The sequence below is a fragment of the Idiotropiscis lumnitzeri genome, chromosome 7 (genome assembly GCF_059441095.1).
Source record: "Idiotropiscis lumnitzeri isolate Australia: NSW breed Sydney's pygmy pipehorse chromosome 7, RoL_Ilum_1.0, whole genome shotgun sequence".
NCBI lineage: Eukaryota > Metazoa > Chordata > Actinopteri > Syngnathiformes > Syngnathidae > Idiotropiscis > Idiotropiscis lumnitzeri.
Window position 1 is genome coordinate 19,963,237 of NC_142397.1, and position 13,647 is coordinate 19,976,883.

The following is a 13,647-nucleotide window of genomic DNA, read 5'->3' on the forward strand; positions in this document are numbered from 1 at the left end:
AATAATCCAACCGTAATGGGCTAGTTTTCGCTTACAAGCTCAGTTTATATATTTTATAAAGCTCCATGCCCGCCTGCAGGCGAAACTGAATAGCGAATCAATATGTGCAAATCGAACAATAGAATTAAAAACTCAGAGGCAAAGAAATATATTTGAGAAATACGTGTTTAGAGCGTGGCGTCTTCAGAAGCCGCGCAGTCACCTAAGGACCCCGACCACATCTAGCAACCCAACTACAACGAGCACCGACACCGGCCTGACAGTGCCCCTCCTCCGGCCAGAAAATAATCGAGAAGCACTGAGAAATAGTAACTTTCTTCTGCACAAATCACAAGCAACTGACATACAAACAAATTTTATGAAAATTATTGAAACTTAATGCACGATGGTCGAGATATGTATATATCGCTATCTTTTTTAGGCTACTTTGTAAGACTCCCATTGGCTGCCATAAAAAGATAGACGAGCAAATTCTACTTTAGAACCTTAGATTACCCTCCCTGGTTTATTTTATGCCTCAAACCAATTGCAGTACTGGATTTCAAATCCAAGTCTTTTTGCAAGGTATTTAGCGAGACCGGTGCATTACCAGGATGGTTACAATTAGTAATATTATGGAAAACAAAACAAATACAGTAGTAATACTTTTTAAGTAATTACATGAAATGACACAACAACCATGTACTTTTCAAGAATACATTTTATTACATTAAAGATTCTGTTTCCCCCTAATTGTACAATGGAATGTTACGATTCCCCTTCACAATTTAGTTAAAAATGCATGATCTAGTTATTTCCCACTCCAACACATCCACACAACCGTTGCTAAATTGAAATTTGGGGAATCCAAGTGAAAAATAAACCAAGAAAGACAAAAGACATTCATTTCTTAATAATCTTGATTTAGTCAGTGTTATAAAAAAAAAAAAAAAAAAAAAAAAAACTGACTGTGGACTAGATGGATGAACGTGGGTGTTAGCGCCCAGTTCTTATCTTTGGGGTGTGAAGGGCCCAATTACAAGATGCTCTGGAGTTTATTTGCATTTTTGTGGGCTGGGAGGATGAGTAGTGGGTCCTTGTCGCATTTAGAACTTCATTGTTTGTGGCCTATGTTGAGGGTACATCTCACTTATTCAAATGCCATACGTGAAACCGAGTTTACTTCTGTGTGAAGAGGGGCTACTACAGCGTTATAAAAATATCAAAGTTGCAATATTCCGTGTTGGGTAGGATCTGCTCTTCCATGTCAAACTTCAATGGCGTGTGGTGGAAAATTATGACAAATTGTACAGCAAAAAAAGTAACAAAAAAGCCAGCATTAAAAATAAAAAAGGACACACTGCAATAGATGTCAGCAGATAGAACTTAAAATATATATCGAGCATTCGCTTTTGTGCCGAGGTCCAATCTGTAACTTTTCTACTGAAATGTCCTCACTAGAAAAAAAAACCAGTGAGAAATCGGAGAGATCAACAATAATTTGATTGCTTACCATACCGGGTACAAGAACTGTGTAGTTAAGGACAAGAGCATTTAGAAAAAGAAAGAAAGAACCCCAATCAGCCATATCAAACTATTGCATCAACATTGAGAGGAAAGAAGTGTGGTGGTGGAGGATGCATGTAAGTACATGAGCCAATTTGAGTCGAGGCTGACACCACTGCTTTGTGTTTGCAGGTCCCCCCAAACTCATCCCAAATTATTACTGACAGACTAATCGCGATGTGATCAGTGGCCTGCCCTGCAATCATCCTCGGCCTCCGTTCGGGTCAACAACAGAATTGATGTTGTTCCGAAATCGCAATTCTTAACACTATAGATGATCCTTCTCGCTCTAACGAACATAAATATATCACTGCAGCTCTTCCCAGCACTTGGCGCACTATTTGCCAGAGGGATGATGGAGTCCTGTTCATGTACACAGTCTGTGCAATAGTATACAGGGTGGACAGGCAAGGATTTGTCAATCGTTCTCTGGAGCACAGATTTGGAGTATTTTTCATAGGCCATTTTTTTCTTTTCCCACTTTTTTTTTTAAATATAATATTCTTACAGGATTTCATATTTGTCAACAACAAAGGAGGTCTCTGAAGAGAATCTAACGGAGCCGTCTCCATCTACGTGAGTCACCTTGACAACCTGATAAACAGAAAAACAAAAGACGTTCATCATTGGCATGTTTCATACGGACAGTAAAGCATACAAATCAAATCAAATCAGCCAATCAACTGTAATACTTTTAAGATCTAAATTAGCGCAACATGAAAACTCCAAGAATGAGTTGATGTTACATATTCAGCAGAGCTTGTCCTTCCAAATGTATATATGTGCGCATTATTTGGATACATTGTGAATGAATAGAATAGTTAAGAGGTATTAATAGGCCTCTCACCATAATTACGATATGAACTTATCGTTGGATCAATAAAACGTACGCAATTTTTTTTGTTGTTTTTTTTCTGGACTTGATAAATTGTCAATTACATGCAAGTTTGTTTACATATGGCATGAGCATTGTTGCACTAGCGTTGTTCTCTCTCCCGCCAGTCAAATTGCTCGTTGCTGTGGGAGGCGGGACGTGCAGACACACACGCCCGGGAAACACTTTGACGCGGAGAGAAAGTCATTAGTTTTCTGACAAAAATATCAAGATATGAAATTTAATTTTATATGATGGCATAAGGAAAGTGCTTTGTTACAGCTCCAGCTGTTGTGAAATACGCTATATAAATAAAATTGTATTGTATTGTATTCTGGGAAAATATATCCTAAAAAACGTGCTATAAGGGTAGAACTAGATACATTTACTTTCACCTGTTGAAAATGTAGACCAAATGATGTAATTTATTGCTGCTTGTTCACTTTCTTCATCTTATTTTATATTTTTTTGTTTGTCTATTTCAGTTTATATTTTTAAATAAGGCAATCAAGCGTTCTTCCCAAGTTCATACCTGGATGTCGCAGTAATTGCGTTTGGACACAAAGGACACATTAACGGGGAAGAAGTCATTGGGCTGTCCGCTAATGCTGAACTCCAGGCTGCCGGTCTTGTTGTTGGCATCGATGACGGGTAGGCACCATTCCAGGATGTTTCGCCTGCTGTCGTGTTTGTACTCTCCGTCCAGATCGCCGATCACGGGAGCACCAACGCCAGACCTGCATGGGGACAGATCCACCTTATGTAACACACATTGTGATGACACCTATGGCAACGTTTATACGAACAACATGACCAGAACTTATTTTTAAGAACGCCAATGTGTCACTATGCGTTCTTTAAACTACTTAAAAAGAAGATTTCATCTACTTACGGTACTGGTATGGTAATGACCACGTCATTGAGCTCCAGGCTCTCCTCCTGCAGCTCGTATTCAATGTTGACATCACAGCCATTGCCACTCTCTGAAGGCCAGCAGTTTACTGATGGATAATTGACACATTGTGGATGAAAATGGCAATTGACAGGCTTCCATTGCCTTCACAAATGCGCAGTATGTAAATTACCACAAACTAGTAATGGAAACACAAATTTGGAGAAAAAAAACTCAAATATTGAAAACAAAAATGTACGCTTCGATGAGGTGGTTTCTGAGACCTGTCAATATAGAAGTATGTATATCGCAAAAGTGGAATGGAAACGCTTCCATTTTCCACTTGTCATATGTCCTTGATTGCGTCGCCAGCACCCGTTTGAGTGGAGTGACAGCAAGGACTGTCGTGGAAACCCAGCTAATAATAGCGTTTGTCCTTTGAGGGGGACATCAAGGAAAGATGACTTTTAATTGCGCATATACTTTGTGATTACGGACGGTGAAGGTTTTCCTAACGCTCTGGGGTCTGAATCCCGCAAGTACTGTACAAGTCAGACACCTGCTGCAACTTAATATGGTACAAAACCAAAGTTAAATGTTGATTTTCAACATTGTTCTATGATATTGGTTAGACACAATTAGATTTTTGACCTTCACACAGCCACAGGAAACCTAAATGTAATTCAGTCCAGCTGCAGGCAATTTCATGACATTAATCGTTAGTCCTCATTGGAAATGTGGTCTATTTGAGAAAAAAAACACTACTGCTTTTATCCATATGGAGCCGCCATATTCAAAGAAAACACATAAGTTCTTTCGTCTTGCTTTAAGTAAGCAAAATTGTGTGTTTTGAATGAGCAGAGAACATGCTCCATGTGTGGATGTATACTAAAACTGAGACAAAATAAAAATTGCTGATAAAATGAACACTGCTTTGATGGGGGTTGATGTCCTTTAGCATGGCTGCCTGCTGTGCACTATTGGAGCTCTGATCATGCAGCAACCAAATGCACTTGTGATAAGAGTGCACAAAAAAAACAAACATTGTCTTATTTGTTATCCAATTTGGACTTACTGGTTAAAGGTATGAGTGACTCGTCTGTGGTCTGTAGTCTCCATTTCAGCACGCCAACGTCATTGTTGAGAGGGAAGGCCTTCTCAGGGTTCTTCAGGCCAATCACTGAGTCTGATGTGAACAACTTCTTGTCCACATTGGGATGTGTCTAAGGGGCACATGATGGGGCATGCCTGTTGATCACTGGTCAATATTTGTTCCTAATTTACATATCTGGTATGGGTTGAATGCAAGGCATTACAGTATAGTACAGATGCTTCATAATTTAGAAATTCCAAAGGCCTAAAACCAAATCATCTCGAGACGGATATGTCAAATGACATTTTTGCAACTTATACCGTTCTGACTAGTTAATACAAATCAAGTTCTATCAATTTTAACATGTCACTTCCCGTGTGACAAAAAATGTCTCAAGTGTGTGCCTGTATTTTGCAAAACACCCACTTGCAGCTGTAATCCTTTGTTGTCATTATTGAGGAGAACAAGGCGGATGCGTCCGTTCTTGTCGTCTGTGACTCGGAGCGTCACCATGCCCAGTACCTCCATGTTTTGCAGCCCGCCATCGCGACCGCAAGTGAGCGAGATCTTCTCCTCAACACGAAGATGTACACTGTACACAAACAAAATTAGACAAGTGTTGGGTTGGGACCACTCCATGTAGTTGCTGAATATATTTTTTTGTAACTAACTAAAAGGAAGAGCTGCATGAACATTCATGACAAGCTACAATTTTTCAAATCTTTCTGCAATAAAACATCTGAAAATAGTAAAGTATTGTGAACACCATGGCACGTAACGCTATCACTGTTTGAATCCAACATTTGGTTGTTGTTGAGCCAACCATCTTGTTTACATTTGGTTAAATGGCTCACTTGTATTATTTTTTTTTTTTTCTTTCTGCGTGGAGAACAAAACCCATGAACCAATTTGGATCAGAAAAAAATAGATATACTTAATGAAAAGTGATGGTACAAGCAATTGGAAAATGATGTCATCATCAAAACAACATGTATCGACAGAATTAGTGAGACTGTCGCTCATTTGGAGCCAGTTTTAGGCTCAGAATGCCTTAAACTTAAACTCAGTGGAATAACAAATTAATCTTAGAAGGTATTGATGCAAATTTTGTTCACAGTATTTTTTATTTTATTTATTTATTTTAATTGATGAAGATGAGTCCCAACCTCTCCACATTCACTGGTGGTGGTAGAGCTTTAGAAACATCTGAGCCTCTCTTCCCAGAGGATGGCATGATAGTTTCGCCCTCCGACTTCAACTTGTCAACAAAGTTGTCCACTTCTTTCCCTTTAGCACCCAGCTTCAGTGCCTTACTTGGTCCACTTGGTCTGGACAGGGGGAGAAAAACAGTTTGACAAAAGAACATCCCTTGACCATTCAAAAGAAGCCAGTGCTGTCCAACTATGGATTCCTTATTTGGTGTACCTGACTGGAGTTGGTGTGATCTTGGGCTTTTCAGGCTCTACGATGGTTTCTGTGATGATCGATCCTGAGGAGATGCTGGTCATGCCACCGCTGCCAAAGCCACCGAAAGCTGGTCCCTTCTTGCCAGAACGTTCTGCATCCCTTCGAGCCTGCTGCAGCTCCTTAGCCTTTCTCCTCATCTCAGCCTTGGCTTCTCGCTCCTGGGTCTGCGGGTTGACGGAAAAAAAAGACAACATGCTTAAACAAATACCACCAAAAAAAAAAAAAAAAAAAAGAAAATCGGATTTTCTTAGTAAAGGGTGCTATTTTCTGTATTTAACATATACATAACCTCACAGTATTATTGAGGTCAAGTATGGTAAAACATGTGGTAGCATGCATGCTTGCGTATGTATTTAAAAAGGCATCAGCAGCTAAAGTGAGTTTGGTTGTCCTTTTTTTTTTTAAGTATTTAACAGGTTCTCTCTCGTCGGGGTCAGTCTTGTAGCCATGCGGCTACTAAGAAATGACGCCAGCTTTTTCTAAAGTTTGAACAGTGCAAGCAGACACAATCATGGCTAACAGGGCTAACGTTTAGCCCAATAATCCAATTCATCGCTCTCATGCCGATCACGACTTCACTTTCACCACCATGTTTACACCGATGTCCAATGGTTTGGGTTCCTTTGTTAAGCTTCCCGGAATGATGGCAAGCTCCGAGTTCATTTGCTACGCTGCAATACCTACTGGGGTTGTGCCTTTCGCGTCTGCACATGCTGTCCTCAGTCACGTCCGCCTTTCCTCTATATAAGCAGTGTGTCGGCAGGCAATGCTCCCATCAGTCAAGCTCAGTGCTCAAGAAAGTTACAACAACGCTTACAGATTTTGGAACTCAATGCACACACCAGGTGCGACGCATTATACTTTGGAGAAAATTATAGCCTTAAGTGCGCCTTTCGGTCGTGAAAATACAAATTGTATGTGTTGTCTAATAATGGTATTTAATATAAATATTTGGTCCATATGAGCTGCACTGTAATACCGTCCAAACCTAAGTAGGACATCCGATACCAAAATATTCACTAGCTGCAGGCCTAATCTCGTCATCTGAGAGCTCTTTCGAGCAAGGCACATCAAGCAACTCTCCTTGATACGAAACCAATTCCAAACCGGTTTTCTTGTGGCCGTAGCAGCTTTAAGTCTTACCTCCAATCTCATCTCATGGATTGTACTCTGGGTTGGCTCACACGTGACACTGAAGAGCTTTTCGAGAATTTGTCGCTGAGAGGTTCACTTACTTTGTTTTTCTCCTCTGTGCTGCGTAAGTTTATATGTTATTTGCAATAAACGTAAATGAAAACACGGGCGGCACGGTGGCCCGACTGGTTAGCACGATGGCCTCACAGTGAGAGACAGCATCAGGCGTGGGTTAAATCCCGGCCCCGGCCATCATGTGTGGAGTTTGCATGTTCTCCCCGTGCCTGCGTGGGTTTCCTCCGGGTACTCCGGTTTCCTCCCACATTCCAAAAGCATGCATTGTAGGCCGATTGAACACGCTAAATTGCCCCTAGGTATGGGTGTGAGTGCGGATGGTTGTTCGTCTCTGTGTGCCCTGCAATTGGCTGGCAATTAATTCAAGGTGTCCCCCGCTTACTGCCCGAAGATAGCTGGGATAGGCTCCAGTAGCCCCCGCGACCCTAGTGAGGAGAAGCGGTACAGAAGATGGATGGATAAATGAAAACATGTAATTGTTTATTATTTAATGTTAAGCCCCCCCCCCAGCAAGAAGAAAACAATTTGTGCAGCCCTCTACCATCCACTCTTCGTCGCAACTATAAATAACAGCATTTTCGTTGCCAAACAAACCTTCACCGTAGAGTTAATACTCACTGTGCACAATGGGCAAGGAGAGCGCCACTGCCATCTACTGGAGTGGAGGTGCAATTACACTTTATTGCAGTACAGCAAAAAAAAAAAAGCAGGTTCACATGCGCTCCCCTCAGCACTGCACCGCTCCCCTCCAGGGGGGCCCACCCCACTATTTGAGAAGCACTGGTTTTAGCAGACTGATTATTTTTGTGATTTAGAAGCTCAAATTATACGACCAATTCATGAAGAAACTTAAGAAATTCCAAAGGGTTTGCATACTTTATTCTCCGACAGCAGCTGCTGCAGAGTGCTTAGTATTTGACTTTTTCTTGCAATTGTGCATAGACAGCTGATTGTCATGCTGAATGCCACAAAGACGGAATATAAACCCAGCCTTAAAAGACCCAGACCCAACTTGATGAACTCACCTCTCTGACAGCACGGAAAACCTTTTCCTCGTGGGAGTCCATCTCCGTGAAGGTGCGGATTTGAGCCAGGTTGACATTCTCTCTGTAGCCCAGAGCCACAATCTCATCAAAGGCAAAGATCAGGTCAAAACAGTGCTCTGATATTTCACTCTCCTCCAGCACACGGCAGTATTCCGGGATCTGGACAGGCATAAAGGGGGTACTTGACATCATTTTCTTGCATGAAGGTAAGTGTTTCTTGGCTGGCAAGATTTGAGAAAAATGTAAGTGGGGGGACAAGTTTGGACTCAAAATCCTTATTCATTGGGACAATTGCCATACAAATTAACAGTTAGCCGATCTGCTGGTATCTTCTAATAGGACTGCCACAAACGATTATTTTGGTAGTCGACTAATCACCAACAGTAGTCGCGATTAATCGACTAATCGGATCGTATGTAAATTGCAGCATGCCGCACCAGCAAGCAGCTCCTCCTATATATGTATCACAGGCCAGTCTTGGTCTTACAGAGATTTGGTTTCAGGGAGAAGAGTTTCAATTGTTTGAGAAATTAGTTGTGCGTGTGTGCGTGTGTGTGTGTGTTGTCATCTTGGAAAGCGCTTTGTTACTGCTCCAGTTGTTGAGTAATGCGCTATATAAATAGTTTTATCACATTGTATTGTATTTAGTAGATCACACACAAACACACACTCAATATGAGAAGTAAGAAAACACTTTTTCTTGTCACGTATGGAGTGTCTAAATTAGTTTCAGCTACGAGAAATCTGCATGCGTGTACCGGGCATAACCGGTTTCCTCTCCACTCTGTGAGATATGCATTCTTTTTAGCGCATTGTTCTTTTTTTTCACCTAACTTGTGATTTTAGATTTAAATTTCTGACATATAGATGCACATTCCCTTTCAATTCAAGACTTAAAACTTTAAATGCCATTTCTGCTCGATGTGCGTGCCAACAGCGCAGTAGTCTTTGTCTTAAAAAGAAAAATTAAAAAATATACTGTTCTCAGTTCCTTAACATCTTTGTTTTTGCTTTGTTAATATGAGGAACCTTTATACAATTTAGCAAGTTAAAAATTAATGAATTGATAAAAAAAATTATTATCACCTCGACATTGCAAATTATTATACTATTATTTTTCAGGGTCCTCTTCCGAAGTTGTTTTGGAACAAACAAGCAATAAATTAATCTGTATGACAATAAAGAATAGCTTATACATGTAAATTCTGTCTAATAGGTTAGGCTTCCGATAAAATAAAGGCAAATAAACCATTATGTAAAACTAACGTTTATCTAATTCAATTAGTGTTGTTAAAGGGCATCTCCGCGAGCCCATTTAGTTGATGGTGAAAGGGAGCAATCTTGTAATGTTTGATGAATATCTGGTGTTCATATCCGTGTGTCTAGTCTTGCATTTTCCAAAACAGCGTGCCTGAAATCCCCGTTTAATTTAAATGCAAGGAGCCATGTTGGAAATGGATGCGACGTCAGGACCTAGACTGTGCCTTTGTTTGCACCCACCAGTTGCTGTTGAGTGACACCCCAGAAGTTGTTCTCGTCGTCATATATAGAGTTCAGGAACTGAACTGGTACCTCAAATACGCGATTGATGTTCGTTAACCATTAAATCCTATATCCAATCGAATAGATTGGATATTTAATTAATTAAATTCATTTAAAAAATGTATATAATTGCACTTTTGAAGAAGAGGGGAAAAAAAACACATCATTGATTCCAAAAATTTAACATCCGATTTTATCATGAGTGTAAACAAAGTGCTTTAGCTACACACTATGTTGTCCAAAGTACTTTAACAAGCCTTTTTCACTTTTTTGAAAACATATCAAGTATATACATACACTCCGATCAACACATTGTCAAACGGCAGAACCTATGTTCTGCCATGCATTTTCTGAAGCACTTATTTGGACACATTTTACATCCATCTGAATAACGTACAAGCTTCTAGCCAGCAATAGCCCAACTGGTGTATTTTTGTATAGTTCTTGTCCAGCGTGGAATCGGCCAAACCTTCTTTATCTTTTGCTGTGACGGCGTGAGGCAAGCAATAAAGCAACAAAAGACGAAAGGCGTTGCTTTATAAACTGTCTAGCTGGGCTTAATTGACTGCTTAACAGTTGTAATCATTGCTCCACAGCCGGCTAAATATTGTCAGGTTTGTCAAATGTATATTAAATATTGATCTCATCAATAATTTTCGCGCTATTTTGCACCTCAGAGTACTGAGTTTTGAAATCTTTACAATAATAGGTCTCACAATTATATCTTATATATTAAATTTTAATCAATTTAGTTATGCTGAGGGGCAATGATTTTATTGACATTATATACACAATTACCCGTGAATCCAAAGATATGCTTGACAACAAGGAGTTTTGAAAAACTTGAGAAAGAACTGCCCCCTCACAAAACCTCTTTAGTGTCTTGGCATTATTACAGTAATAGTTTTAGTTTTTAATGGTATACAGTAAGTATTCCCACATACAGACCTCTGTCAAACAGAAATTCTCACATCTGGGAAAAAACGTATGCATTAAATTTTGTACTACTATATTACATTGACGATCAATTCCTCACAAGCCCGCAGTAGCGCAAACTTAAGCAGTTCCCGCTCCATACAACGGAAAAACTTTGACAGCTTCCCCGTGATTGAATCCAAAACGGCGACATGTAAGTGACCCGTTGGCATGAGTTTTACTGAAATTGAGAAAGAGTTCAAATCCATTCTTTTACATTTACGTCTGTAGATCATGGCATCCAAACGAAGAAGAACGGTAATGAGCGTGGAAGAGAGTGAAAAAACGCAGTATCTTTCAGGAAAATTGCAAAACAATTTTTTCCGAAATTCGTTCCGCCCTAGTTTATGGAATGAGTAAAGCAGTAAGGATTTTACTGTTTAACCTGTTTTTAGCCATCTTGGAGGTCAGACATTTTGTCACTAATGTCGACTGAAAATGACATCACAGTTGCTTAGGGATCAGTTAACGACCAATCATGGCTCAGCTTCAGAAAACAGGTTAGCTATTATTGGTCATTACCTAATCCCTGCGCAACTGTGATGTCATTCTCAGTCGACAATAGTGACAAAATGGCCGCCCCCCTCAAACGGCTAAAAACAAGTGTTTTTTGCTGCTTAACTGATATTCCACAAACGCAATATTAATCAGAAAGCCATGTTAAACAAGTGAAGGCCAAAAGGAGATTTTATCAAAAATAATTTTGGGGGTTTGACTTCCCTTTCAAAGCATTCACAACTTCACCAAATTTGAAAAGGTGTGGCGTAAATTTAAGTCACTAAGCAATGAGTCATATACAATAATGCAAAAGGATTTGTCGCTCCATCACTTCAACTACGTACATAAATAAAATATAGTTATACATACCGACCGACTGAAATGAAGCAAAGTTTTGTTTTATTTTTACCCAAATTGCAGCCTCTGCAAATTGAGAATTGCATTCTACTACATTGTGACAGTGATATAAATTTGATTGTTGAGTCTGAGTTAAAAGTGGCTTCACACTGACCTTTCTTCCTAGCCATAGACCAGGTATGAAAAGTCAGAACATTTAAAATTGATTAGGGGCACAACACACCACACACATGTAATCATGCCAACAACGGAAGGCTTACCACACGAGAGAAGAGTCTGAGTGTTTCAAGGTCCTCAAGGATGTTACTGTTCTTGGTGGTGATGAGGACCATGTACAGCTTCTCCAGAGGCTGGTACACGTAACGAACACTGTCCGTTTCCACAAAGGTATGTTGCTTCCCTGTGTTCATCAGTTTTGGAAATGCAGCAAGTAGACCTTCAATTCGTGTCCGCGTCATTTCAACAAACTGCCGCGAAACAATGGCCTTGCCAGCCTTGGTGCACACCGCCGCTGCCAACAGCACCTGAAGATGACAAGTGTGTCATACTGTATGTAACACAGAAAACTGTACCGACACACTGTCAGAACTGATAGATTAAATAGTTTTAACTGCAAAAATATGGGGTATTAAATCAGAGAGTACTGAACAAACCAGCTGTTATTACTACATGAGAAATTGGTGGCTGTAAACAAGGCCAAATTGCACATTAAACTACAATTATTTGACACATTCAATTTTACACAAGTCTTTGACATCTCAACGGGAGCAGCAGCACTAGGAAAGGACAATGAATACAAATAAATGAATTTCACAAGACGTTGGACGTGTATGCAGTGGATGTTGACAGAACTCGAACCCACTGTGACGTTATTAAAGAAGGTTGAGAAGGATCTGCACACTGACAGCAGGCAACGTTAGCAAAGCTTCTGCTTCAGACAGCCAGTGAGCTACTTCACGTCACTTCAGCCTGCAACATAGCTATGTCGCCCGTTTGGTCACAGCACCCAGATTCAATGACTACAATTACATTTGTGTCAAAATGATAGCTTTACGAAAATATTGGAACTGTCGCTCTAAAGGTTGGAAGCATAATTTCGCTGTCGGAGACCCAACTGTTACCTAGCATTAGCCAGCCACACTGCTTTGGCCTATGTTTTGAAGCCAAGGCCCAACAAAACGTATTTAACTTTCTGGAGTTGACGTGTCTTCTTACCATTTTTGTTTCTCTTTCTGTACAATGACGACCTTCAGCTTCTTTGTCTTTTTTGCTTGGGTTCTCTTAATCACTCCGAATAGGCAAGGTAAGACGGTAGACTTCACTTGAGGATGTATGGCTGTTAGCTTGCCTGGCGTCAATATGGCAGCAGTGCAGAGCCACGTCTCCACCGGAAGTACAGCGCTAAACCAGCCCACACTGCAAACCTGTGACGTGTGCATCAATGTCGTCACGTGATTCTTAACGTGACAAAAACCCACGATTATTACAATATTTTTTAGTTATTATTGTTATAGAACTTTAAATGTACAAAAAATATTGTCATATTACATTGTCAATATATTTCATAAAAAATAACAGAAAGGCCTCAAGAAAGTATCACAAAATAAAACAGAAGAATTAAAATAAATTCACAATAATAACCATGAAAAATAAAATGAATAAATAAATAAATGACCCCTACCCTCGGACGTTACACAAGTAACACGGGGGTCACTAGGGGCTTTCAGCAAAGTTCAACTCCTCTACTCAGCTCTATAGTTTCACAGCATTCTTCTTCATCGTGTATTTCTATAGGATACAAAGTAATGACATGACATCTTTATGAAAAACATAAAATTTTGGTTTAGATTTAATGTATCCACTTTTATGCATAAAATATTTTCCGACAAGGATACGTGTGTTAATTATTAGGTCATGGGATGATTATTTAACAGAAATACCATACAAAATATTTTCCATTGACAGAACTGAAAGATTGGGTAATTTAGGCAACAACTTGTCGTACAGATCTTCGCAGAAGGAATTAACAAATTTGCAGTCATAAAATAGGTGTTCTGTTAATTCAACACTTAATCACAGAATAAACAGTTGTTGTGGTCCAAATTAAAGCGATTTTCTTTTTTTTTTAATTCAGATGATGGTTATACCA

The 13,647-nt window shown here is 39.8% G+C and overlaps 1 protein-coding gene across 1 annotated transcript; it reads right to left on the reverse strand.

The window, feature by feature from the left end:
• Positions 1-682: 682 nt before the first annotated feature.
• Positions 683-12,916, reverse strand: arcn1b (archain 1b). The gene is made up of 10 exons (XM_088301104.1): positions 12,714-12,916; positions 11,759-12,022; positions 8,106-8,285; positions 5,830-6,035; positions 5,571-5,732; positions 4,831-4,996; positions 4,387-4,534; positions 3,312-3,420; positions 2,952-3,156; positions 683-2,139 (listed from the first exon to the last, which is right to left on the reverse strand). Exons 1-10 carry the CDS (start codon positions 12,714-12,716, stop codon positions 2,050-2,052), a joined length of 1,533 nt encoding a protein of 510 aa, XP_088157230.1. The 5' UTR covers positions 12,717-12,916; the 3' UTR covers positions 683-2,049.
• Positions 12,917-13,647: the final 731 nt, after the last annotated feature.